This window comes from Oncorhynchus mykiss, chromosome 4, assembly GCF_057628025.1.
Source record: "Oncorhynchus mykiss isolate SJ-2025 chromosome 4, ASM5762802v1, whole genome shotgun sequence".
Taxonomy (NCBI): domain Eukaryota; kingdom Metazoa; phylum Chordata; class Actinopteri; order Salmoniformes; family Salmonidae; genus Oncorhynchus; species Oncorhynchus mykiss.
The window spans coordinates 82,546,718-82,571,517 of NC_143025.1; the positions used below are offsets into that span (position 1 = coordinate 82,546,718).

General features: G+C 42.6%; 1 protein-coding gene across 1 annotated transcript in view; it reads right to left on the reverse strand.

Moving 5' to 3' along the window:
• The window catches only part of LOC110521084 (dynein axonemal heavy chain 8), a 58,352-nt gene that overhangs the window by 24,370 nt on the left and 9,182 nt on the right, over nucleotides 1–24,800 (reverse strand). The window contains exons 28-57 of the mRNA XM_090233167.1: nucleotides 24,514–24,749; nucleotides 24,314–24,418; nucleotides 24,073–24,186; nucleotides 23,080–23,142; nucleotides 22,837–22,937; nucleotides 20,021–20,158; nucleotides 19,597–19,837; nucleotides 19,214–19,413; nucleotides 18,943–19,096; nucleotides 15,913–16,076; nucleotides 15,741–15,843; nucleotides 15,550–15,654; nucleotides 14,933–15,094; nucleotides 14,546–14,770; nucleotides 14,254–14,426; nucleotides 13,983–14,161; nucleotides 13,195–13,382; nucleotides 12,994–13,080; nucleotides 12,761–12,868; nucleotides 12,527–12,661; nucleotides 12,279–12,440; nucleotides 11,854–12,100; nucleotides 11,353–11,594; nucleotides 10,903–11,043; nucleotides 10,449–10,680; nucleotides 10,073–10,215; nucleotides 8,392–8,526; nucleotides 4,512–4,634; nucleotides 3,436–3,649; nucleotides 2,738–2,847 (exon numbers count right to left, since the gene is read on the reverse strand). Of these exons, the coding sequence (XP_090089293.1) occupies nucleotides 2,738–2,847; nucleotides 3,436–3,649; nucleotides 4,512–4,634; nucleotides 8,392–8,526; nucleotides 10,073–10,215; nucleotides 10,449–10,680; nucleotides 10,903–11,043; nucleotides 11,353–11,594; nucleotides 11,854–12,100; nucleotides 12,279–12,440; nucleotides 12,527–12,661; nucleotides 12,761–12,868; nucleotides 12,994–13,080; nucleotides 13,195–13,382; nucleotides 13,983–14,161; nucleotides 14,254–14,426; nucleotides 14,546–14,770; nucleotides 14,933–15,094; nucleotides 15,550–15,654; nucleotides 15,741–15,843; nucleotides 15,913–16,076; nucleotides 18,943–19,096; nucleotides 19,214–19,413; nucleotides 19,597–19,837; nucleotides 20,021–20,158; nucleotides 22,837–22,937; nucleotides 23,080–23,142; nucleotides 24,073–24,186; nucleotides 24,314–24,418; nucleotides 24,514–24,749 (4,730 nt within the window). The remainder of the gene's footprint in view (nucleotides 1–2,737; nucleotides 2,848–3,435; nucleotides 3,650–4,511; nucleotides 4,635–8,391; nucleotides 8,527–10,072; nucleotides 10,216–10,448; nucleotides 10,681–10,902; nucleotides 11,044–11,352; nucleotides 11,595–11,853; nucleotides 12,101–12,278; nucleotides 12,441–12,526; nucleotides 12,662–12,760; nucleotides 12,869–12,993; nucleotides 13,081–13,194; nucleotides 13,383–13,982; nucleotides 14,162–14,253; nucleotides 14,427–14,545; nucleotides 14,771–14,932; nucleotides 15,095–15,549; nucleotides 15,655–15,740; nucleotides 15,844–15,912; nucleotides 16,077–18,942; nucleotides 19,097–19,213; nucleotides 19,414–19,596; nucleotides 19,838–20,020; nucleotides 20,159–22,836; nucleotides 22,938–23,079; nucleotides 23,143–24,072; nucleotides 24,187–24,313; nucleotides 24,419–24,513; nucleotides 24,750–24,800) is intronic.

Genomic DNA, 24,800 nt, shown 5'->3' on the forward strand with positions numbered 1-24,800 from the left:
GACCCTATTCCAACTAAACTACTGAAAGAGCGGCTTCCTGTGGTTGGCCCTCCTATGTTGAACATAATAAACGGCTCTCTATCCACCGGATGTGTACCAAACTCACTAAAAGTGGCAGTAATAAAGCCTCTCTTGAAAAAGCCAAACCTTGATCCAGAAAATATAAAAAACAATCAGCCTATATCAAATCTCCCATTCCTCTCAAAATGTTTTGAAAAAGCTGTTGCGCAGCAACTCACTGCCTTCCTGAAGACAAACAATGTATACGAAATGCTTCAGTCTGGATTTAGACCCCATCATAGCACTGAGACTGCACTTGTGAAGGTGGTAAATTATCTTTTAATGGCGTCAGACCGAGGCTCTGCATCTGTCCTGTTGCGCCTAGACCTTAGTGCTGCTTTTGATACCATCGATCACCACATTCTTTTGGAGAGATTGGAAAACCAAATTGGTCTACACGGACAAGTTCTGGCCTGGTTTAGATCTTATCTGTCGGAAATATATCAGTTTGTCTCTGTGGATGGTTTGTCCTCTGACAAATCAACTGTAAATGTCGGTGTTCCTCAAGGTTCCGTTTTAGGACCACTATTGTTTTCACTATATATTTTACCTCTTGGGGATGTCATTCGGAAACATAATGTTAACTTTCACTGCTATGCGGATGACACACAGCTGTACATTTTGATGAAACATGGTAAAGCCCCAAAATTGCCCTCTCTGGAAGCCTGTGTTTCAGACATAAGGAAGTGGATGGCTGCAAACTTTATACTTTTAAACTCGGCCAAAACAGAGATGCTTGTTCTAGGTCCCAAGAAACAAAGATCTTCTGTTGAATCTGACAATTAATCTTGATGGTTGTACAGTCGTCTCAAATAAAAATGTGAAGGACCTCGGCGTTACTCTGGACCCTGATCTCTCTTTTGACGAACATATCAAGACTGTTTCAAGGACAGTTTTTTTCCATCTACATAACATTGCAAAAATTTGACATTTTCTATCCAAAAATGATGCAGAAAAATTAATCCATGCTTTTGTCACTTCTAGGTTAGACTACTGCAATGCTCTACTTTCCGGCTACCCGGATAAAACACTAAATAAACTTCAGTTAGTGCTAAATACGGCTGCTAGAATCCTGACTAGAACAAAAAAATGTGATCATATTACTCCAGTGCTAGCCTCCCTACACTGGCTTCTTGTTAAGGCAAGGGCTGATTTCAAGGTTTTACTGCTAACCTACAAAGCATTACATGGGCTTGCGCCTACCTATCTTTCTGATTTGGTCCTGCCGTACATACTTACACGTACGCTACGGTCACAAGATGCAGGCCTCCTAATTGTCCCTAGAATTTCTAAGAAAACAGCTGGTCAGGGCTTTCTCCTATAGAGCTCAATTTTTATGGAATGGTCTGCCTACCCACGTGAGAGACGCAGACTCGGTCTCAACCTTTAAGTCTTTACTGAAGACTCATCTCTTCAGTGGGTCATATGATTGAGTGTAGTCTGGCCCAGGAGTGTGAAGGTGAACGGAAAGGCACTGGAGCAATGAACTACCGTTGTTGTCTCTTCCTGGGCGGTTCCCCTCTCTCCACTGGGATTCTCTGCCTCTAACCCTATTACAGGGGCTGAGTCACTGGCCTACTGTGCTCTTCCATGCCGTCCCTAGGAGGGGTGCGCCACTTGAGTGGGTTGAGTCACTGACGTGGTCTTCCTGTCTGGGTTGGCGCCCCCCCTTGGGTTGTGCTGTGGCAGAGATCTTTGTGAGCTAAACTCAGCCTTGTCTCAGGATGGTCAGTTGGTGGTTGAAGATATCCCTCTAGTGGTGTGGGGGCTGTGCTTTGGCAAAGTGGATGGGGTTATATCCTGCCCTATGTGTCGGGGGCTAGGTTTAGTCTGTTATATCTAGAGTATTTCTCCTGTCATATCCGGTGTCCTGTGTGAATTTAAGTATGCTCTCTCAAATTCTTTCTTTCTTTCTCTCAGAGGACCTGAGCCCTAAGGACCATGCCTCAGGACTACCTGGCATGATGACTCCTTGCTGTCCCCAGTCCACCTGGCCGTGCTGACCTGTTGCACCCTCGACAACCACTGTGATTACTATTATTTGACCATGCTGGTCATTTATGAACATTTGAACATTTTGGCCATGTTCTGTTATAATCTCCACCCGGCACAGCCAGAAGAGGACTGGCCACCCCTCATAGCCTGGTTCCTCTTTAGGTTTCTTCCTAGGTTTTGGCCTTTCTAGGGAGTTTTTCCTAGCCACCGTGCTTCTACACCTGCATTACTTGCTGTTTGGGGTTTTAGGCTGGGTTTCTGTACAGCACTTTGAGATATCAGCTGATGTAAGAAGGGCTATATAAATACATTTCATTTGAGTTGACTGCATTCTGATAGTGCATAGTCAGAGCCATCTTGTGGCTAGCCACACTACAAACGTATTTTACCAGGTTCCCGTGAAGCAATTGTAATGATATTCCACCACCACATACCTGAGCAAGTGTAGTCTGTGTTTAAATTCATTGTCTATTAAAAACACATCCTGAGATAATTTTGAGGGGTTTTCTCCAGTGGTTTGAGTGGGGAATTTTGTCCGAGGTTGCAACGGTAACCAAGGAGGCGGGGCTTAGCGAAGGGTCAATTACTATGGTCGTTAGTATGCCAAACATCACAAATAGATCTGGGACCAGGTTAAATATATTCAGTAAAGCATTAATTCTGATATTGGGACAGTGCTTACCTTGGTCCACTGCCACAGGATCCTACCAGCGGAGACCAGATATTTCACTGTCTCAGAAATCTCAGACTTGAACTCCCTGCATTCGTGGAAGTATCCACAGCCCATGATACCTGTGGGAATAGAGACACATAAAGTACTCTTTTGTGCGTGTGTGTGTTGATGGGTTCGGATTTCTAAACTTTAAATATTGTTAGTCATCAGTTATACTTGAGACATGAGGGGTGCCATAGTCTAGGGTCTACACCAGAAGTTAATGGTTATCTGTAGGAGGAATGGATATTGTGGATGTAATTAAGCTTGGAATGTACCGAGTGAAAGAAAGATAATCACATGTGGCATGCACTGATAAGGATTGAGAGATGTGGATTAGTGAGGAAGGGGGTCGAGGTCAGGTGACTTTACGGGAGAAGGAACAGTTTGTGGCCCGTATCACTTAACTTCCTGCCTAGTAATAAAGATGTAATGTTTAGAGAGGAGGAGACTCCACCCAAATTGGGGTATATATATATTACCACTGGTGGAAATATGTATTTGCCTTATGCAGCTGTATGACCCAATGGGCAATAAACTTGGTTTGAGCTTTATTATGCGCCTGTGAAATTTTATAAGGTTGATTTAGAACCTAACAGTGTGATATTGCATAATTTGATTGCTGCATCACAGCCAGTCGGTTATTAATTCAGAGGTGAGTAGCTTACCAAAGATCTTGTCAATGGAGGTGTTGGATGGCAGGGTACAGTTGAACACGGTAAACTGTCTCTTCAGTCTCTGGGGGATGTCATTCCTGCCTCCCCCAGGGTGAATCATAGCAGCCAGCATCTGCATGTCCACAATGGTGGTGAAGTCTCCTGGTTTGTCCAGACTGTACATGCCAGTCATCTCCATCATCTGACGGACTATCTCGTTGGTGATCTGTGTGCAAAATAAACAAACACAAACAAGGGAATCAGTTATTCTGCAAACCATTGTAAATGACTGTTGTCACTTTGAATTGATTACACATTTTTTCTATTGTGTGACACCGCAATTTATTTTGTGTGCAACCAAATCATGGGCCAGTCCCTTTAACTGAAAAGTTAGTGGCATCAGTACCACCAGGGGAAAAAGTTAGTCCAGAGCCCTGCTTCAGTGATGGCATTATGGCAGTGACGGAAAAAGTACCCAATTGTCATACTTGAATAAAAGTATAGATACCTTAACAGAAAGTTACTCAAGTAAAAGTGAAAGTCAGCCAGTAAAATACTACTGAGTAAAAGTCTAAAAGTATTTGGTTTTAAATATACTTAAGTATCAAAAGTAAATGTAATTGAAAAAATATACTAGTAAAAGTATAAATCATATTAAATTCCTTATATTAAGCAAAGCAGACAAGACCATTTCCTTGTTTTTAAAATGTATGGATTGCCAGAGGTTCACTCCAACACTCCGACATTATTTACAAAAGATGCATTTGTGTTTAGTGAGTCTGCCAGACCAGAGGCAGTAGGGATGAACAAGTGTTCTCTTGATAAGTGTGTGAATTTAACCATTTTCCTGTCCTGCTAAGCATTCAAAATGTAACGAGTACTTTTGGTTGAAAAATGTATGGAGTAAAAAGTACAATATTTTCTTTAGGAATGTAGTGGAGTAAAAGTAAAAGTTGTAAAAAATATAAATAGTAAAGTACATTTACCCCCCCAAAACTAGTTAAGTAGTACTTCAAAGTATTTTTAATTAAGTACTTTACACCACTGCTATATGGATGGGTTGAATTGAAATGCTATGACTACAGTACCTGGTCGCCCCACTCATTGACAATGGGCATGTTGATGTCATCCACAAAGATGGTCATTCTGCGTCCTCCAGGAGGTCCGTAGGTGCTACCCATTCGCTTCTCAATGTAGCTCTCCACTGTGCGCTATGATACAACACTTCTATTACTACTCAACAGAAACACAATAAAGTGATTCCTCACGAAACCAGGACAAAAAAGACCATGATTTGGGGTATTTTCATGAAATTTTATCCATACAATGGTCCTTTGGAAGAAGGATTGTTATATATTTGGCATTGTATCCAAAAGCATAATTGAGAAATAATTTATCAAAGTTGGCATATTTCTAACATTTTGGCCTTACTCAGGCCTCCTTTAATTTAAGACTACATTGTTTCATCTGTATGTGCTACAGAACAAAAATTGGTGTCATATGAAGCTTTTCCGCTTGCTCTGTAATGAGTAGTATTTTTTGTTTTCATATATTGTTGAACATAATAAGCTCTACACAGACATATAAAAGTTCATTTTAGAGTTACGATCCAATTTGTGAGCATTACCAAGAGTGAATGTGAAAATGTATTCAAAATGGTCACCCTCTGCTGGTGATTGGCAGGATGTGCAATGATATACAGTGGGGCAAAAAAGTATTTAGTCATTCACCAATTGTGCAAGTTCTCCCACTTAAAAAGATGAGAGAGGCCTGTAATTGTCATCATAGGTACACTTCTATGACAGACAAAATTAGAAAAAAAATCCAGAAAATCACATTGTAGGATTTTAAAGAATTTATTTGCAAATTATGGTGGAAAATAAGTATTTGGTCAATAACAAAATTGTATCTCAATACTTTGTTATATACCCTTTGTTGGCAATGACAGAGGTCAAACGTCTTCAATGCCCTTGCTGATGGAAGGAGGTTTTCACTCAAATTCTCATGATACATGGCCCCATTCATTCTTTCCTTTACAAGGATCAGTCGTCCTGGTCCCTTTGCAGAAAAACAGCCCCAAAGCATGATGTTTCCACCCCCATGCTTCACAGTAGGTATGGTGTTCTTTGGATGCAACTCATCATTCTTTGTCCTCCAAACACAACGAGTTGAGTTTTTACCAAAAAGTTATATTTTGGTGTCATCTGACCATATGACATTCTCCCAATCTTCTTCTGGATCATCCAAATGCTCTCTAGCAAACTTCAGATGGGCCTGGACATGTACTGGCTTAAGCAGGGGGACACATCTGGCACTGCAGGATTTAAGTCCCTGGCGGCGTAGTGTGTTACTGATGGTAGGCTTTGTTACTTTGGTCCCAGCTCTCTGCAGGTCATTCACTAGGTCCCCCCGTGTGGTTCTGGGATTTTTGCTCACCGTTCTTGTGATCATTTTGACCCCACGGGGTGAGATCTTGCGTGGAGCCCCAGATCGAGGGAGATTATCAGTGGTCTTGTATGTCTTCCATTTCCTAATAATTGCTCCCACAGTTGATTTCTTCAAACCAAGCTGCTTACCTATTGCAGATTCAGTCTTCCCAGCCTGGTGCAGGTCTACAATTTTGTTTCTGGTGTCCTTTGACAGCTCTTTGGTCTTGGCCATAGTGGAGTTTGGAGTGTGACTGTTTGAGGTTGTGGACATTTTATACTGATAACAGTATAACAGTACAAACAGGTGCCATTAATACAGGTAATGAGTGGAGGACAGAGGAGCCTCTTAAAGAAGAAGTTACAGGTCTGTGAGAGCCAGAAATCTTGCTTGTTTTTAGGTGACCAAATACTTATTTTCCACCATAATTTGCAAATAAATTCATAAAAAATCCTACAATGTGATTTTCTGGATTTCTTTTCTCATTTTGTCTGTCATAGTTGAAGTGTACCTATGATGAAAATAACAGGCCTCTCTCATCTTTTTAAGTGGGAGAACTTGCACAATTGGTGACTGACTAAATACTTTTTTGCCCCACTGTATACAGTGCCTTGCGAAAGTATTCGGCCCCCTTGAACTTTGCGAACTTTTGCCACATTTCAGGATTCAAACATAAAGATATAAAACTGTATTTTTTTGTGAAGAATCAACAACAAGTGGGACACAATCATGAAGTGGAACGACATTTATCGGATATTTCAAAGGTTTTTAACAAATCAAAAACTGAAAAATTGGGCGTGGAAAATTATTCAGCCCCCTTAAGTTAATACTTTGTAGCGCCACCTTTTGCTGCGATTACAGCTGTAAGTCGCTTGGGGTATGTCTCTATCAGTTTTGCACATCGAGAGACTCAGCAGTTTTCAGTTCTTTCCACAGATTCTCGATTGGATTCAGGTCTGGACTTTGACTTGGCCATTCTAACACCTGGATATGTTTATTTTTGAACCATTCCATTGTAGATTTTGCTTTATGTTTTGGATCATTGTCTTGTTGGAAGACAAATCTCCGTCCCAGTCTCAGGTCTTTTGCAGACTCCATCAGGTTTTCTTCCAGAATGGTCCTGTATTTGGCTCCATCCATCTTCCCATCAATTTTAACCATCTTCCCTGTCCCTGCTGAAGAAAAGCAGGCCCAAACCATGATGCTGCCACCACCATGTTTGACAGTGGGGATGGTGTGTTCAGCAGTGTTGCTTTTACGCCAAACATAACGTTTTGCATTGTTGCCAAAAAGTTCAATTTTGGTTTCATCTGACCAGAGCACCTTCTTCCACATGTTTGGTGTGTCTCCCAGGTGGCTTGTGGCAAACTTTAAACAACACTTTTTATGGATATCTTTAAGAAATGGCTTTCTTCTTGCCACTCTTCCATAAAGGCCAGATTTGTGCAATATACGACTGATTGTTGTCCTATGGACAGAGTCTCCCACCTCAGCTGTAGATCTCTGCAGTTCATCCAGAGTGATCATGGGCCTCTTGGCTGCATCTCTGATCAGTCTTCTCCTTGTATGAGCTGAAAGTTTAGAGGGACGGCCAGGTCTTGGTAGATTTGCAGTGGTCTGACACTCCTTCCATTTCAATATTATCGTTTGCACAGTGCTCCTTGGGATATTTAAAGCTTGGGAAATCTTTTTGTATCCAAATCCGGCTTTAAACTTCTTCACAACAGTATCTCGGACCTGCCTGGTGTGTTCCTTGTTCTTCATGATGCTCTCTGCGCTTTTAACGGACCTCTGAGACTATCACAGTGCAGGTGCATTTATACGGAGACTTGATTACACACAGGTGGATTGTATTTATCATCATTAGTCATTTAGGTCAACATTGGATCATTCAGAGATTCTCACTGAACTTCTGGAGAGAGTTTGCTGCACTGAAAGTAAAGGGGCTGAATAATTTTGCACGCCCAATTTTTCAGTTTTTGATTTGTTAAAAAAGTTTGAAATATCCAATAAATGTCGTTCCACTTCATGATTGTGTCCCACTTGTTGTTGATTCTTCCCCAAAAAATACAGTTTTATATCTTTATGTTTGAAGCCTGAAATGTGGCAAAAGGTCGCAAAGTTCAAGGGGGCCGAATACTTTCGCAAGGCACTGTATATAAATAAAAAAAAAGCCAAATCAAATAGTTTTTTCTATATTCATGTTTATATTTTCCAATATTCATAAATTAATGTAAAAATATATATATATCAAATCCAAATACTCATATTACAGAACGAGCGGTAGAGCTTCATATGACACCAAACATTAAGGAGTCTTAAATAAGGCCTGGGTAAGGCCAAAATTTCATAAATATGCATTTAAATTATGCTTTTATTATGCTTTTAGATACAAATGTAAAATATATTTAAACAATCCTTCCTCCAAATTAGTTGAGCAATAGCACTGAATCATCTTCTCTATGTAATGTAGGCTATGTAATACTGTACTATATGGTGTAATGTATACTGGGTAATGTATATAATGTATACATATCTCACTTGAAACATTGTAGGCTCAGTAGCAGAAGAAAAGTTCAGTGATTTGGACAGGTCTGTCTCAGGGTCGTACTTGTTGGTGTAGCCTTTAATCATCACTGTCTTGGCAGTTCCTTGTTCACCGATAAGCAACACAGCCTGTCAAAAGTGAGAAAAAAAAATTACGTTGATTACACCAACATGTTGTCATGACGTTGCCCTCTTTGGGTACAGCAAGCCCCATCCCCCTCTCCCTGTCTCCTACACCCAGGCTGCTGTGGTCAGAGAGAGGTCGTAAATTATCTCCTCATGGCCACAGTATAGAGACAGAGTGAATTTTCATAGAGAACAAAGGAATTTCTTCCACCTCACAGAACTTGAGGTCCAAACAACATTTGTGTTCTGGAGAATGTATAAAAGATCGGTGAAGAATCCAGCTACTAACTGGTCCGTTTGGTACAATTTTGTGAAACTCATGGGAGACAATACGGCCACATTACCATAAAGCTGTTTATATAATAGCCTCAGATATGAGGCTTACATCTAATTGTTATATAAGATTAATGAGTGTGGATGATATTGTTTGTGAAATTGTGTGATGTGATTTTGAAAAAAGTCTCACTAAGTCCTTGGCACGCCCCCAGGGGCATAGACAGGACCGGGCGTCATGAGACGGCCCTTTTCGATGTTCCGAATAAAACCCTACCTGTGTTTTCTATCACCATACCATGTTGCTCTCAATTACGAGCGGACAAAGGTTGCAGACCAGCGTACCTTGATAACGAGAGGGCCAAGGTTTGAGACTAGACTGCTGAATATTTTAACCATCCCACGTGGTTAAACTCTTAGACTATCGATACCGACAGAATAAGAACAAGTCTTTAATATTAGTTACTAGTCTGCAGCTAGGAATTCGGTATCATTGAACGCGAAGACCGACAACCGCCGAAACTTCTATCCATAACGACATGAATGAATGTCACTCTGAACTATCCATTCTAACCACGACGGAGAGGGTGGACAAACTCTCCAACAGAAACAAACTTTTCAACAGAGACCCGGACGACACACTGAGCGTAAATGTATATATTGATTGCAATTGTTCCCGAATGAGTGAGCGTTCATGTGCAAAGGATTAGCATTTCAATTGTTATAATTATGAACTGTGTGTTGTCTTATCTCAGTCCACCCCCACTTCCCTTTTGTACACGAAGCCGCGATGCCGGTTTATCCCACTAGAGAAACTCCGTTATCATTTCTTTGTAACTATCTACTGTTTGTTTATGCATTTCTGTGAATTGCTTAGTTAGTAAATAAATCATTTTAAGACAATTGATGTATGGATGACTCATAGTGAAGACTGGGTTCGTGCAGATAACCAACAATTTACAACGTTTGGAATGAGACTAACGTGAGGTAAAATAAAGAAGAATTCATTAATCAGAAGACTATTGATCAGATATGAAAATATCTGAAAAGTTATATTAGAAAAAGTATAACTTTGTAATCTGAATATTTTCCTTGGTGCCCCGACTTCCTAGTTAATTACAGTTACATGATTAATCAGTTTAATCGCGTAATAATAATTACAGAGAGTCATTTGATAAAGATGAATCTTCAGTTTAATGATGCCAAATGCACGACAATGTTTTCAAGACGACTTAACCCAATTGACCCAATGTGTCTGTGTGTGTGTGTAGAGTACCTTGCGCTGTTTTGCAATAGTCTCCAAAAGGTAACTGGTTCTGGTGTTGTCCACATTGGGAACCAGGATGGCGGCGTAATCTGGCACGTAGTCAGTGGGATAGATATACTCCACCACATAGTTATTCCAATGGTCCCAGTCACCTGAAACAGAAACGCCTGCATCATATACAGAGCCCTGTCCACATGCAGTACGGTACTACTGTGCAGCAACCAAAGCACATAGGGATCCAGGAAAAACAGCCCCAGTGGGCATGGGCCAAAACAGTGCAATGATGTCATTATGACTCTTTTTTGACGTCATGGTCAGGTTGTAAAAGGAATTTTGTCAATATATTTGTATGATTTCTGACCTTTTGGGCTATGTATAAACGTACCGTTCTGGTTGACCATATATTCGAAGATGGTCTCTCCGGGCTGTGTTTTGGGAATGTCCACCTTGCTCTCGTGGGCCCTGATGAAGGCCTCCAGCTTTTCCCTGTCCTCCAGCTCCAGCAGGGCTCCCACGCTCCACATCAGGCAGAAGACAAAGAGGCGCTCCAGCTGCATGCTGCTGACCAGGCCCCCCGCCTCCTTGGTGGGGATCAGGCCCTCCAGCAGGTTCACTGACTGAACACATATAGTCACAGACATGGGGTCAGTTATCATATGTAATAATATGTATATAAAAAAGGGAAAATGCAAAATTCTTTATCTCAAGAGTCTCTTGAATAGCACTTAGAATGCATGCCCAATACAAGGCTTCATTCTAAGTGATATGCTAGTGTCGATATTGGAACAAAGTGATGGTTAAATTAAGGTTACAAAATACTGAAGGCATTTAATTCATACCTGCATGATATAATTGCACTCCAAAAGCTCCATTTTGGGCTTGAGGCTTTGCTTCAAGTACACGTAGGCATCCTCAAAGACTTTGTCGTATAGACTCATGATATTGTCTGCCTCAACTGCACTGCGTTTGTAAGCCCATCCCTACAGCATACAGAACATTATACTTAGTCATAACTAGGTCATCATGAGGATTAAGCACATTAGGGGAATCTGAAGCTTTTTTTTACTGCGGTAATGTAAAGTTACCCCACCCTGACACTCTGTCTATAACACAAAGCATATTGCCATTTGGCACATATCTGATATTGAACACAATGGCCAATTAGATAGATTTGTTCACAATTTCACTGGATTATTGAAGAAAGTCTTACACTATCCACACAGAGTATATTAATATGGAACACTTTGACCGTAACATGGATGGTTTGTGTTATTGCGTAAGCCCTATACCTGCAGTATAGGCCTCCAGCTGAGAGCCGAGGAGCTCATAAAGACCATGCCCACGCGGGATACGGTGGCTGGGGAGGCGTTGTCCATGTTGTGCACCTCAAACACCAGCTTACAGGCCGGGGACATGACGATCCTATCACCGTTGGCCAGGGTCAGGGTCTTGTTGTCATCCAGAACAGAGTTGAGGTTCTCAATCCAGATGGCATCCACAGGGCCGTCCAGGACTATCCAGATGTTCTCTCCTACAACAAAAAGGGGTGTTTCCCAAAAACATAATATTTAACATGGTACTTAGTTTGTTCACCCACAGAAGATTGACTAGCCAACATAAATGTTTCTAATTGTTACTCTCTTGGAAGCTCTTTGGCTGGGTCGTCGAGAGAAAACCCTTATTCAGAGGTTGGACCATTTGAACACTGCTTCATCTAACAATGTTCTCACAGATGGTAAAACCATATCAATATTGTATCCCAAGGTGCATTCAGAGTCAGACAGTTGTACCCTTCTTGGTTTTTAAAGTCTTCCTCCACAGCGTGGAGAAGATGCCGTCAGTCCAGTCGTTAGTGGCGGCGTCCAAACGCCCAAACATCTGGGGGGCCGTGATGGCCTTGGGGTTCATCCTCATCTCCCTGTGGGGCGTTCCGCACTCGCTCAAGGCCCGCATCAGGATGTTGATGACTGCGGTCTTCCCGGCCCCACTGGGGCCGAGTGTCATCAGGCCGTGACGCACACGCGACGATTCGTAAAGCTGACACACACAACAGCACATTTTTATTTCAGCCTCTCTGGAGGGTAACTTTATTACTGTATTTTTTTTTTTTATCAATCATTTAAACATACATTCACATTGTGTATATACTGTATATCTTTGGTTACACACCAGTGCATTCAGCACTTGTGACTAAACACAGAAGTAAAAGTGTCACCTGAACAAGTTTGAGGTTCCACGAAGGGTGGTTGACAAGGCCTGCCAGCTCCACCTGGTTGGCCACAGCAACCTGCAGCTCAGCGTAGGTGCTCCCGTCCAGCTGGATCCCCGGGAACAGATCACTGATCAGACTGAGGAAGAGAGGCTCGTCCTCATCCACCTGGCAGGGAGAAGCACCAAAGAGACAAAATATGTTAGCATACTAATGAGGATCAATAATTTTGTTGATGATGTTTCTTTTCATACCAGTTTGGAGAGGTTCATGTCACGCAGAACTCTCATCACAATGCTGGACTCGGTGTCTTGAGGTCGGGCTCTCTTATTGGCCCCCAGGGTTCTCAACACAGACAGGATGTTCCTCAGACCAAAGTCATAGTGGACCTGATAGGATGGATTGACTATCAGTCTCAGTGTAGCAGTTAATTTATTCTTGTTCTTTCAAAGGCCAGTACAGACAGGAATGACTGCCTCTGCATTCACCTGCTTTGTCAGTTGCTCCTCGCACAGTTTGTAGAGCACAAAGAACTTCTGTGCCAAGACAACGTTTTCAATGAAACCGCAGCTGGCCAATTTCACCCTCATGATGATCTGGAAAACAATGAGGAACACATTGTTGACCGACAGCTAAGACACAGTAGGTTGCAATCCCATATGGTTAAAGGAACTCTTTGCCCAGTATGGTAGTTGACTGGAGGGAAGGGAACTCAACCCACCTGTCTGTCCGGCACCATCATGGACACAGTCCTGAACTGAACTTTCAGGTTCTCTGGCAACTCCTGACGCCCAGCATAACCAGGGTTCTATGAAATAACAAGAAAACATGTTGGTATTCAAAAGCTTTATACATGCTGCTTGTCAAAGTGATTGTACTCAGTGACTAATGGCAAAGCTGTTCTGTCTTGCCTCCCACTCACCATGGTGATAAACAGCCCAAATTCTGGGTTCAGACTGACTAAGTCTCCGTCGGTGAAGATGAATTGTGTTTTGCGGTCTTTACGGGATGAGAGAACAATGTAGATCTGCTGTGCAGCTACAGACAGCACAGGCAAGTCAATTCTGTTGAACTCGTCAAAGCAGCCCCAAGAGCCAGACTGGGCAAGACCTGGAAGTAAGCAGAAGACCGACATTAACAACTGACACTAGGCCAGGTGTTCACAAACTTTTTAACTCGGGGGGGGCCCCCTTCCAGCATTGGGGAACATCCCGTGCCCCCACTGCGCACGCACATGCCACATCTACTTCTATGGGCACAAGCATGACAAACTGTTCACACCCCATTGTTGGTGGAGAGAATTTTGCAGGTTTAAAACTTATTTCCTGCAATTCTACACATTTTGTCATGGGGTGCAAAGAAAACTTAAATAAAAAAAACAGCTGACATGGGCTAGCTGATTTGGACATTTCTGGAAAAGTTATAAATAGCTCTCGAAAGTATGCAATGACTAACGTGACAAGAGGAACTGATTATGCACTACACAATTTAGACTATTACAACTTTCAAGAGTAAGTTTAAACCCGGACTGAGCCCCCCCCCCCCCCCCCCCCCCCATGCCTCACAGTTTGAGAACCACTGCATTGGACAATTGACAACTAACATTAGCATCCCAAAATGATAGCTAGCCCATAGAGAAGAGGGCACACTTCCAAATTGTTGCCATTGAGTTGACACAATGAAATCAACTCAATTGCATTGATTGTTCACCTTTGTAGATTCTACCAAGTCCTCTGAAGTCCATCTGGTCAGAGCAGTTGAAGACCACCACGTATTTCCCCAGGCAGCGGCCCATGTCTTTAGTGGTCTCAGTCTTCCCTGTACCGGCTGGCCCAGCTGGGGCGCCGCCCATGCTCATGCCCAGAGCCTGAGACAGTGTGATGTAGCACCTATAAATGGATGGTTTGACATCATGGTTATTTAACATTTCACTAAGGAAAGATCTTCACCACACACACAAACACAAACCATCTTCTCTTGCCTGTCAGTTAAAGGGGTGATGACCAGACGGTCAGTGCAACCCAGGAATTCATTTTGGTAAACAAAATCGACGTCGGTAATGGACACTAAGACATGATCCAAGTCCTCCTTGAAGTAGAACCTGCTCTGCTTCAGCCACTCAAAGTCAGTGGTTGACTTGATGTGCATTTTGACCTGATAAGGAATAGCAAAGAATTTAAATATTTTGTGTTTTAACACAAAACCCAAAATGTAAATGTTCTAAAATGTAACTTAGAGACATAAGAATGTGGTTTTATCTTTCAGCGACTCACTAGGTCATCAAATATGTCCCTTTGGTGCACATGGATTGTGACCAGTGTCTCGAACTTGATACGATCAAATTTGGTCAGGTCATGGGTGGTCTGTGAAATCAGTGTGTTAAGCAGATCCAGGAACTTCTGGTTGGTAGTTGGCATGATCTTCTTGTCGTCTTTGGCGTTGCGCAGCGCCTCCTCCGAGTCCCGTGTCCACAGCATCTGGATGCCAAGCAGGCCCACCTGAGAAAACAAAGTTATCAACAATACACTTATTCTAATTACATATATTTTTGACAACTGATCGATCCTATGATTCAACAATTGATACTGAGTTGACAATTGATCCTAGATATTCTTCATCATTCTGTTTCATATAATGGATTTCTAGGTTGCTCTCCCCACCTGTGCTTGGAACTGGTTGAGGAAGGTGAGGAGCTGAAAGCCTGAGTCGTTGATCTGGAGATCAGCAGCCTTGATGACAGAGTGTAGAGAGGACTGTTGCTGCATCTGCAGCTCTCCCAGCCACAGCTCCACAGGCCCCCTTGCCATCACTGGGTGGTCCAGCTGCAAACGCATGGACAGACACGTGAGCTGTCACTCACACACACAGACACACAAATGCATATGCACGCACACACACAGAGGGTGGCGAAAGGTTCCATTCGAATCTCGGAGCTGAAAAGGGGAAACAATATGTTGATGTGCCCTTGAGCAAGGCACTATACCGTAATTGCTCCAGGGTTTCTGTTGATAATGGCTGGCCCTTGCCCCACGCTCTGAGGGAGAGTTGGAATATGCAAAAAAACAGATTTCCAATTCACACCTATGAAATAGGACAAAAATAAGCACCTACCAAATAATATTATTACACACACACACACACACACACACACACACACACACACACACACACACACACACACACACACACACACACACACACACACACACACACACACACACACACACACACGATCATAGTGAGTATTGCATTTGATCATACTGATAATGTTGCATACCGGCACTTTCTCTCCCTCTTGTGAAATGACAGCCAAAATCTTGTCATAATCTTTGGCGTGGAATTCCACTTCGTTGACATTGTCAAACACACCAAGGAGATGAGGCTGGAAAAGAGAGTTTCCCTTATCTGAGACATTGTGCATCTCTTATTATTTAGACAAATCTCTGCTGTTCTAAGAGCTGTTGTTACCTGAATTGTGTGTGGATCGCTAGCTTGTCCCAGGATTTCTAAAAGGGAGGGATCAGACACAAAGAAGAACCTGGGGAACTGGAGCCTCTTTTTCTCCAGGTACCTGTTGAGTTCAAGTAACGTAGTCAGTTGAAAGAGTAAGCTGCTAATGCTAAACAGTCTTTATCCGTACCCAGTGAGAGACTTCTGGCAAAGCTCCAGCTGCTCCTGGAGGTGAGGCAGCAGCTGACCCATGGTCTCGTCTCCCACGCAGCACTGCACTACGTTGGGGATCTCATGGGCACGCTGCATGATCTTGATCCACGACTTATCAATGTTCTGGAAGCGCTTGGCTTCCTAAAGCAAAATAAAATGTCAGAATCAGAATGAGAAACAGAAAATTTGAGTATATTGGCATGCAACACATGATTGCTGGGAAAATGTATTAAAATTGAAGACATACAGTCGTGGCCAAAAGTTCTGAGAATGACACAACTATTCATTTTCACAAAGTCTGCTGCCTCAGTTTGTATGATGGCAATTTGCATATACTCCAGAATGTTATGAAGAGTGATCAGATGAATTGCAATTAATTGCAAAGTCCCTCTTTGCCATGCAAATTACATTTCCACTGCATTTCAGCCCTGCCGTCACCATTGCTTTGCACAAAAAGGGCTTCACAGGCAAGGATATTGCTGCCAGTAAGATTGCACCTAAATCAACCATTTATCGGATCATCAAGAACTTCAAGGAGAGCAGTTCAATTGTTGTGAAGAAGGCTTCAGGGTGCCCAAGAAAGTCCAGCAAGTGCCAGGACGTCTCCTAAAGTTGATTCAGATGCGGGATGGGGGCACCACCAGTACAGAGCTTGCTCAGGAATGGCAGTAGGCAGGTGTGAGTGCACAGTGAGGCAAAGACTTCTGGAGGATGGCCTGATGTCAAGAAGGGCAGCAAAGAAGCCACTTCTCTCCAGGAAAAACATCAGGGACAGACTAATATTCTGCAAATGGTACAGGGATTGGACTGCTGAGGACTGGGGTAAAGTCATTTTCTCTGATGAATCCCCTTTCCGATTGTTTGGGGCATCCGGAAAAAAAGCTTATTGTCCGGAGAAGACAAGGTGAGCGCTACCATCAGTCCTTTGTCATGCCAACAGTAAAGCATCCTGATACCATTGATGTGTGGGGTTGCTTCTCAGCCAAGGGAGTGGGCTCACTCACTCACAATTAAGCTCCCCAGACCTTAATCCCATTGAGAATTTGTGGTCAATCCTCAAGAGGGGGGTGGACAAACAAAAACCCACAAATTCTGACAAACTCCAAGCATTGATTATTCAAGAATGGACTGACATCAGTCAGGATGTGGCCCAGAGGTTAATTGACAGCATGCCAGGGCGGATTGCAGAGGTCTTGAAAAAGAAGGGTCAACAATGCAAATACTGACTCTTTGCATCAACTTCATGTAATTGTCAATAAAAGCCATTGACACTTGAAATGAAATGCTTGAAATGCTTGTAATTCTACTTCAGTATTCCATAGTAACATCTGACAAAAATATCTAAAGACATTGAAGCAGCAAACTTTGTGAACATTAAAATTTGTGTAATTCTCAAAACTTTTGGCCACGACTGTACAGTACCAGTCAAAATTTGGACACACCTACTCATTCAAGGGTTGTCCTTTAATCTTACTATTTTCCACATTCTAGAATAATAGTGAAGACCTCAAAACTATGAAAAAACACATATGGAATCATGTAGTAACCAAAAACTATATTTTATTTTTGAGATTATTCAGAGTAGCCACCCTTTGCCTTGATAACAGCTTTGCACAATCTTGGCATTCTCTCAACCAGCTTCATGAGGTCACCTGTAATGCATTTCAATTAACAAGCGTGCCTTGTTAATGTGTTTGAGCCAATCAGTTGTGTTGTGACAAGATAGGGGTGGTATACAGAAGACAGCCCTATTTAGTAAAAGACCAAGTCCATATTATAGCAAGAACAGCTCAAATAAGCAAAGAGAAAAGACATGAAGGTCAGTCAATCCGGAAAATGTTAAGAACTTTTAAAGTTTCTTCAAGTGCAGTCAAAAACTATCAAGCGCTGATGAAACTGGCTCTCATAAGGACCGCCACAGGAAAGGAAGACCCAGAGTTACCTCTGCTGAATAGGATAAGTTCATTAGTTAACTGCACCTGAGATAGCAGCCCAAATAAATGCTTCACAGAGCTCAAGTAACACACACATCTCAACATCAACTGTTCAGAGGAGACTGTGGAAATCTGGCCTTCATGGTCGAATTGCTGCAAATAAACCACTACTAAAGGACACCAATAAGAAGAAGAGACTTGCAATGGACATTAGACAGGAGGAATCTGTGCTTTGGTCTGATGGATCCAAATGTGCGATTTTAGTTTCCAACCGCTGTGTCTTTGTGAGACGCAGAGTAGGTGAACGGATGATCTCCGCATGTGTGATTCCCACCGTGAAACATGGAGGAAGAGGTGTGATGTGTGGGGGTGCTTTACTGGTGACACTGTCAGTGATTTATTTAGAATTCAAGGCAAACTTAACCAGCATGGCTACCACAGCATTCTGCAGCGACTCGCCATCCCATCTGGTTTGCGCTTAGAGGGAATATAATTATTTTTTCAACAGGACAATGACCCAAAACACACCTCCAGGCTGTTTAAGGCCTGTTTGACCAAGAAGGAAGAAGGAGAGTGATGGTGCTGCATCAGATGAGATGGTTTGGGATGAGATGAGATGGACCGCAGAGTGAAGGAAAAGCAGCCAACAAGTGCTCAGCATATGTGGGAACTCCTTAGGGACTGTTGGAAAATCATTCCTCATGAAGCTGGTGGAGAGAATGCCAAGATTCTGCAAAGCTGTCATCAAGGCAAAGGGTGGCTACTTTGACGAATCTAAAATATATTTTGATTTGCTTAAAACTTTTTTGGTTACTACATGATTCCATATGTGTTATTTCATAGTTTTGATGTCTTCACTATTATTCTACAATGTAGAAAATAGTAAAAAATAAAGAAAAACCCTTTAAAGAGTAGGTGTGTCCAAGCTTTTGACCGTATGTTTGAATATTGTGCAATATTCCTTATGTTTTGCTAGACAAGAGCTGAGTTCATAAAGTGTGGAGATCTTTTATATGATCAAGATGCATAAATCAAATGTTTTGCTAATCTGCAGATGGGCAGTTGTGCAGTACCTGTGGCAGTTGTTTGGCAATGTCACCTCCCACGAACACAGCCTCCAAATACACCCACAGGTTCTGGACGATAAGCCACTGCTCAATAATGTCAGATGAAGTAGACAGCTTGAAGACCCAGTTCTGAATGTCTTTCTTGAACGGAGCATTGTATCTATGCAAAGATATAAGGGCAAGGTAAGATTCTGGCAGCATTACCATTCTACCAACAACAAAACCTGACTTTGATCAACTGAAGGTCATTATCTATAGCCAAGTCAGTTGTTCATACCTGTTGCTCAGCAATGATCCCAGCAGCATCAAACTATCCTCCATGGTAGCGACTATCTCAGAGGTCTCTGTACCTTTTAGCATCAGCTCTCCTCGGCCCTTGAAGGTCATGAAACTCAGAGACTGACTGGACCATACATCCACCACCTGGGCCAGCTTGGCCTCGATGTCCTTCTCCTTGACCGCCGAGATGCAGATATCCTGAGGCGGCACAACAAGACATGACAGTTAACATGTCAAACAGTGGGGAAGACCACTACAGAAACCCTACATCAAAGATTAAATCATGCTTTAAGCCTGTAAATAACAAATATAAGCAAACTTGCATCATCATGGATTTTCCTGTAATAAATATTTAACTGAATTGTGTATTATAACACTAACCTCGATATCCTCCTTGTATTTCAACAGGTTTGCCTCCATGATGTTCTGCAGGGCGAAAGTGTCTGACTCCACCTCAAACTTTTTGCCCGTCAGGCCGGTGATGCGGTCCCAGTGCCTCTGCTTCATGGCCTTGTTGGCCATCATCTCCAGCAGGGGGCAAGACTCGCTGAAGTCATCGATCCTCTTCTTCAGGTCCAAAAATGCCTGCCAGTCCTTCAGGCCTTTGGGCAGCTTCTTACACCTAGTGGTCAAACGATCTGTTACATCTCAACAACAGTAGACACAAAAAAAACAGAGTGAAACAAGAAGGTACTGTCCAATAAAACAAACAAATGTTCATTTCACGCCCTAATGAATACGGAAAGGAAACAACAAGGCCATTCTGAATCAGCAGAAATATAACATGACAGCAAAAGTACAGTACCTATTCTGGAAGTCCAAAAGCTCTGCATTGATCGCCTCAATGTCCACCTCTGTCCACAGAATGTCATAGTATCCACTAATTTTGGCCATCACTGTGTCGTAGAGTCCATACAACTTCTGGAGTAAACTCAACTCTTTTCTATGGTGAAAAAAGAAATAGGATCATCTTTATCGTGTCATCTATCTACACTGTTGATGAAACAAGGAGTGTTGAACATCATAGACATTCATTATTTCAGTGATATCATTGTTCTACAAGTTACAACCAATGATGTATTGTATATAAACCTACATTACCTATATAGCCAAGTCAACAAACAGATTACCGACCATTTCGAATCTCACCATACCTTCTCTGCTATGCAATCTGGTTTCAGAGCTGGTCATGGGTGCACCTCAGCCATGCTCAAGGTCCTAAACGATATCTTAACCGCCATCGATAAGAAACATTACTGTGCAGCCGTATTCATTGATCTGGCCAAGGCTTTCGACTCTGTCAATCACCACATCCTCATCGGCAGACTCAACAGCCTTGGTTTCTCAAATGATTGCCTCGCCTGGTTCACCAACTACTTCTCTGATAGAGTTCAGTGTGTCAAATCGGAGGGTCTGTTGTCCGGACCTCTGGCAGTCTCTATGGGGGTGCCACAGGGTTCAATTCTTGGACCGACTCTCTTCTCTGTATACATCAATGAGGTCGCTCTTGCTGCTGGTGAGTCTCTGATCCACCTCTACGTAGACGACACCATTCTGTATACTTCCGGCCCTTCTTTGGACACTGTGTTAACAACCCTCCAGGCAAGCTTCAATGCCATACAACTCTCCTTCCGTGGCCTCCAATTGCTCTTAAATACAAGTAAAACTAAATGCATGCTCTTCAACCGATCGCTACCTGCACCTACCCGCCTGTCCAACATCACTACTCTGGACGGCTCTGACGTGGACAACTACAAATACTTAGGTGTCTGGTTAGACTGTAAACTCTCCTTCCAGACCTATATCAAACATCTCCAATCCAAAGTTAAATCTAGAATTGGCTTCCTATTTCGCAACAAAGCATCCTTCACTCATGCTGCCAAACATACCCTTGTAAAACTGACCATCCTACCAATCCTCGACTTTGGCGATGTCATTTACAAAATAGCCTCCAATACCCTACTCAACAAATTGGATGCAGTCTATCACAGTGCAATCCGTTTTGTCACCAAAGCCCCATATACTACCCACCATTGCGACCTGTACGCTCTCGTTGGCTGGCCCTCGCTTCATACTCGTCGCCAAACCCACTGGCTCCATGTCATCTACAAGACCCTGCTAGGTAAAGTCCCCCCTTATCTCAGCTCGCTGGTCACCATAGCATCTCCCACCTGTAGCACACGCTCCAGCAGGTATATCTCTCTAGTCACCCCCAAAACCAATTCTTTCTTTGGCCGCCTCTCTTTCCAGTTCTCTGCTGCCAATGACTGGAACAAACTACAAAAATCTCTGAAACTGGAAACACTTATCTCCCTCACTAGCTTCAAGCACCAACTGTCAGAGCAGCTCACAGATTACTGCACCTGTACATAGCCCACCTATAATTTAGCCCAAAAAACTACCTCTTTCCCAACTGTATTTAATTTATTGATTTATTTTGCTCCTTTGCACCCCATTATTTTTATTTCTACTTTGCACATTCTTCCATTGCAAAACTACCATTCCAGTGTTTTACTTGCTATATTGTATTTACCTTGCCACCATGGCCTTTTTTGCCTTTACCTCCCTTCTCACCTCATTTGCTCACATCGTATATAGACTTGTTTATACTGTATTATTGACTGTATGTTTGTTTTACTCCATGTGTAACTCTGTGTCGTTGTATCTGTCGAACTGCTTTGCTTTATCTTGGCCAGGTCGCAATTGTAAATGAGAACTTGTTCTCAACTTGCCTACCTGGTTAAATAAAGGTAAAATAAAATAAATAAGTATGTCTAAATATGTGGTGTACTGTATATACACTCAGTGTGCAGTTTATTAGGTACACCACCCAGTTTACGAAAATGGTTAGCTCCAGACAGTGAGTCATGTGGCCGTGGCGTGCTATATACAGCACGTAGAGATCCATTTAGGCATTCAGTTACTGTTCGATTGAACATTGAGAGCGGTATGATCGTCTGTGCCAGGCACACCGGTTCTAGTATCTCAGAAACATCCGGCCTCCGTGGTTTTTCACACACAACAGTGTCTAGGGTTTACAGAAAATGGTGCGACAAACTAAAAACAGCTCGTTGATGAGAGGTCGAAGAAGAATGGCAAGAATTGTGTAAGCTAACAGGTGGGCGCAGTACAAGTGGTGTGCAGAACGGGATCTCGGAATGCAAAAACTCAGTCCTTGTCACGGATGGGCTATTGCAGCAGACGATCACACCGGGTTCAACTCATATTACCTAAAAACAAGAAGTGGCTCCAGTGGGCAGGAGATCACCAACACTGGACAATTGAGGAGTGGAAAAACATTGCCGGGTCTGACGAATCCCGGTTCCTGTTGCGTCATGCTGATGGCAGAGTCAATATTCGGCGTAAACAGCATGAGTCCATGGCCCCATCCTGCCTGGTGTCTATGGTACTGGCTGGTAGAGGTGGTGTAATGGTGTGGGGAATGTTTTCCTCCTGTCACAAGTTAGTTCCCAAGGTACACATTGAGGAACATTTCCATGCTCTGATGAATTCAAGCTGTTCTGGAGGCAAAGGAGGGTCTTACCCAGTACTAAATGGGTGTACCTAATAAATTGGCAACTGAGTGTAAGTCTATGGTGAATAACATCCATTAGAGTGTACCGTGTTTTTTGCAGAGCCTCATAATCTGTGACTGGTAAACCAAATAGCTGCTCTCCTGACGAGTAGGTGATGAATTTCCTCCACAGGTCGTCAAATCTGGCCTGAAAATATGGAGGAAAAGACGCATGCAACACATCTGTGAAGATTACTTGCTGTAAAACCCTTTTGTGTGTGTTTATACGCGTCATGTGAAAGACGTGTGTGTGTGTGTGTGTGATGTAGTGATATGTGTGTTAGTGTTACCTGGCAGATCTGCAGCCGGGTGCTGGCCTCGTTGGGAATTATCCCAGGCACCATTGGGCCTTCCTGCAACAAACAATGACCCCAAGAATGACCTACAGTTCATTCGGAAATTATTCAGACGCTTTGACTTTTTCAGCATTTTGTTACGTTATAGCCTTATTCTAAAATGTATTAAATGTATTAAATGAAACATTTTCCTCATCAATCTACACACAATACCCCATAATGGCAAAGCATAAACTGTTTTTTCAATTTAAAAAAAAATGTATTAACAATGAAAAACAGAAATACCATATTTACATATGTATTCAGACCCTTTGCTTAGAGACTCGAAATTGAGCTCCTGAGCATCCTGTTTCCATTGATCATCCTTGAGATTTTTCTACAATTTAATTGGATGGTTGTCCTTCTGGGTGGTTATCCCATCTCCACAGAGGAACTCTGGAGCTCTGTCAGAGTGACCATCGGGTTCTTGGCCACCTCCCTGACCAAGGCCCTTCGTCCCCGATTTCTCAGTTTGGCCGTGCTGCCAGCACTTGATGGTTCCAAACTTCTTCCATTTAAGAATGATGGAGGCCACTGTGTTCTTGGAGACCTTCAATGCTGCAGATATTTTTTGGTAGCCTTCCCCAGATCTGTGCTTCAACACAATTCTGTCCTTCAACGTCATGCACTGTCAACTGTGGGACAGGTGGACTCCAATCAAGTTGTAGAAACATCTCAAGGATGATCAATGGAAACAGGATGCACCTGAGCTCAATTTCGGGTCTCATAGCAAAGGGTCTGAATACATATGTAAATAAGGTATTTCCGTTTTTTATTTTTAATACATCTGCTAAAATGTCAAAAAAACGATTTAATTCCATTTTAGAATAAGGCTGTAACATAAGAAAACGTGGGAAAATGGAAGGGGTCTGAATACTTTCCGAATGCAATGTATCTACTGTATGGTAACTGAGGTAAATAAATACAATGTGTTTATTTCTTCTTTACCAGTTCATACTGATCTGTAAACATCACAACATCCTTTTGGAAAACGGTGACTGATTCCAACAGGTTCCGTTTGAACTTGGGCTGCACACGAACCAGCTCGTCTTGCACTGATCTCTGGGGAAGCAAAATTGCTATTTTGACGCCATAATACTGTAGGTAATTCGTCAAACATCTACAACTGAGTTGCAAACATGAGTTATTCCATAGGATAAATGTATAGTGGTAAACCATTACAACGGACCGCCTTGGACTGCAGTTTGATGAAGGAGTATCTGAGAGTATCCACCCCCTCCGCTTCCTCTTTGGTCACCTCCACTTCAAATCTATTCAGAATCCCATAGGCTTCCTAGCAGATAGTATGAGAAAAGTACTTAACAAATGTGTCTGTGAAATCTTCTACCATTGCAATCCACAAATCACAAGCCGTAGTTTGACTTATACCTCAATGGGTCCCAGGGTCATGTCTATCTTGATCTCGGAGTCTCGTATTTTGGACAGGGCTTCCATGGCGAAACGCACATCCTCCAGGTCTGCGATAGGCCTGGAGAGCTTTTTCAGGTGTTCTCCAGTGAAAGTCATGATCTCCATCATTTTCTTTTTGTACTGCTCATTCAGGTACTTGCACAAGAGCTTCTTCCAGGCCTTTGCCTCGACTGTCAGAGACATCTTCAGCGGAGCTACAAGAAAGGGAAATGATCACAAAAAGATAGCTGGCTAATTATTTGTGG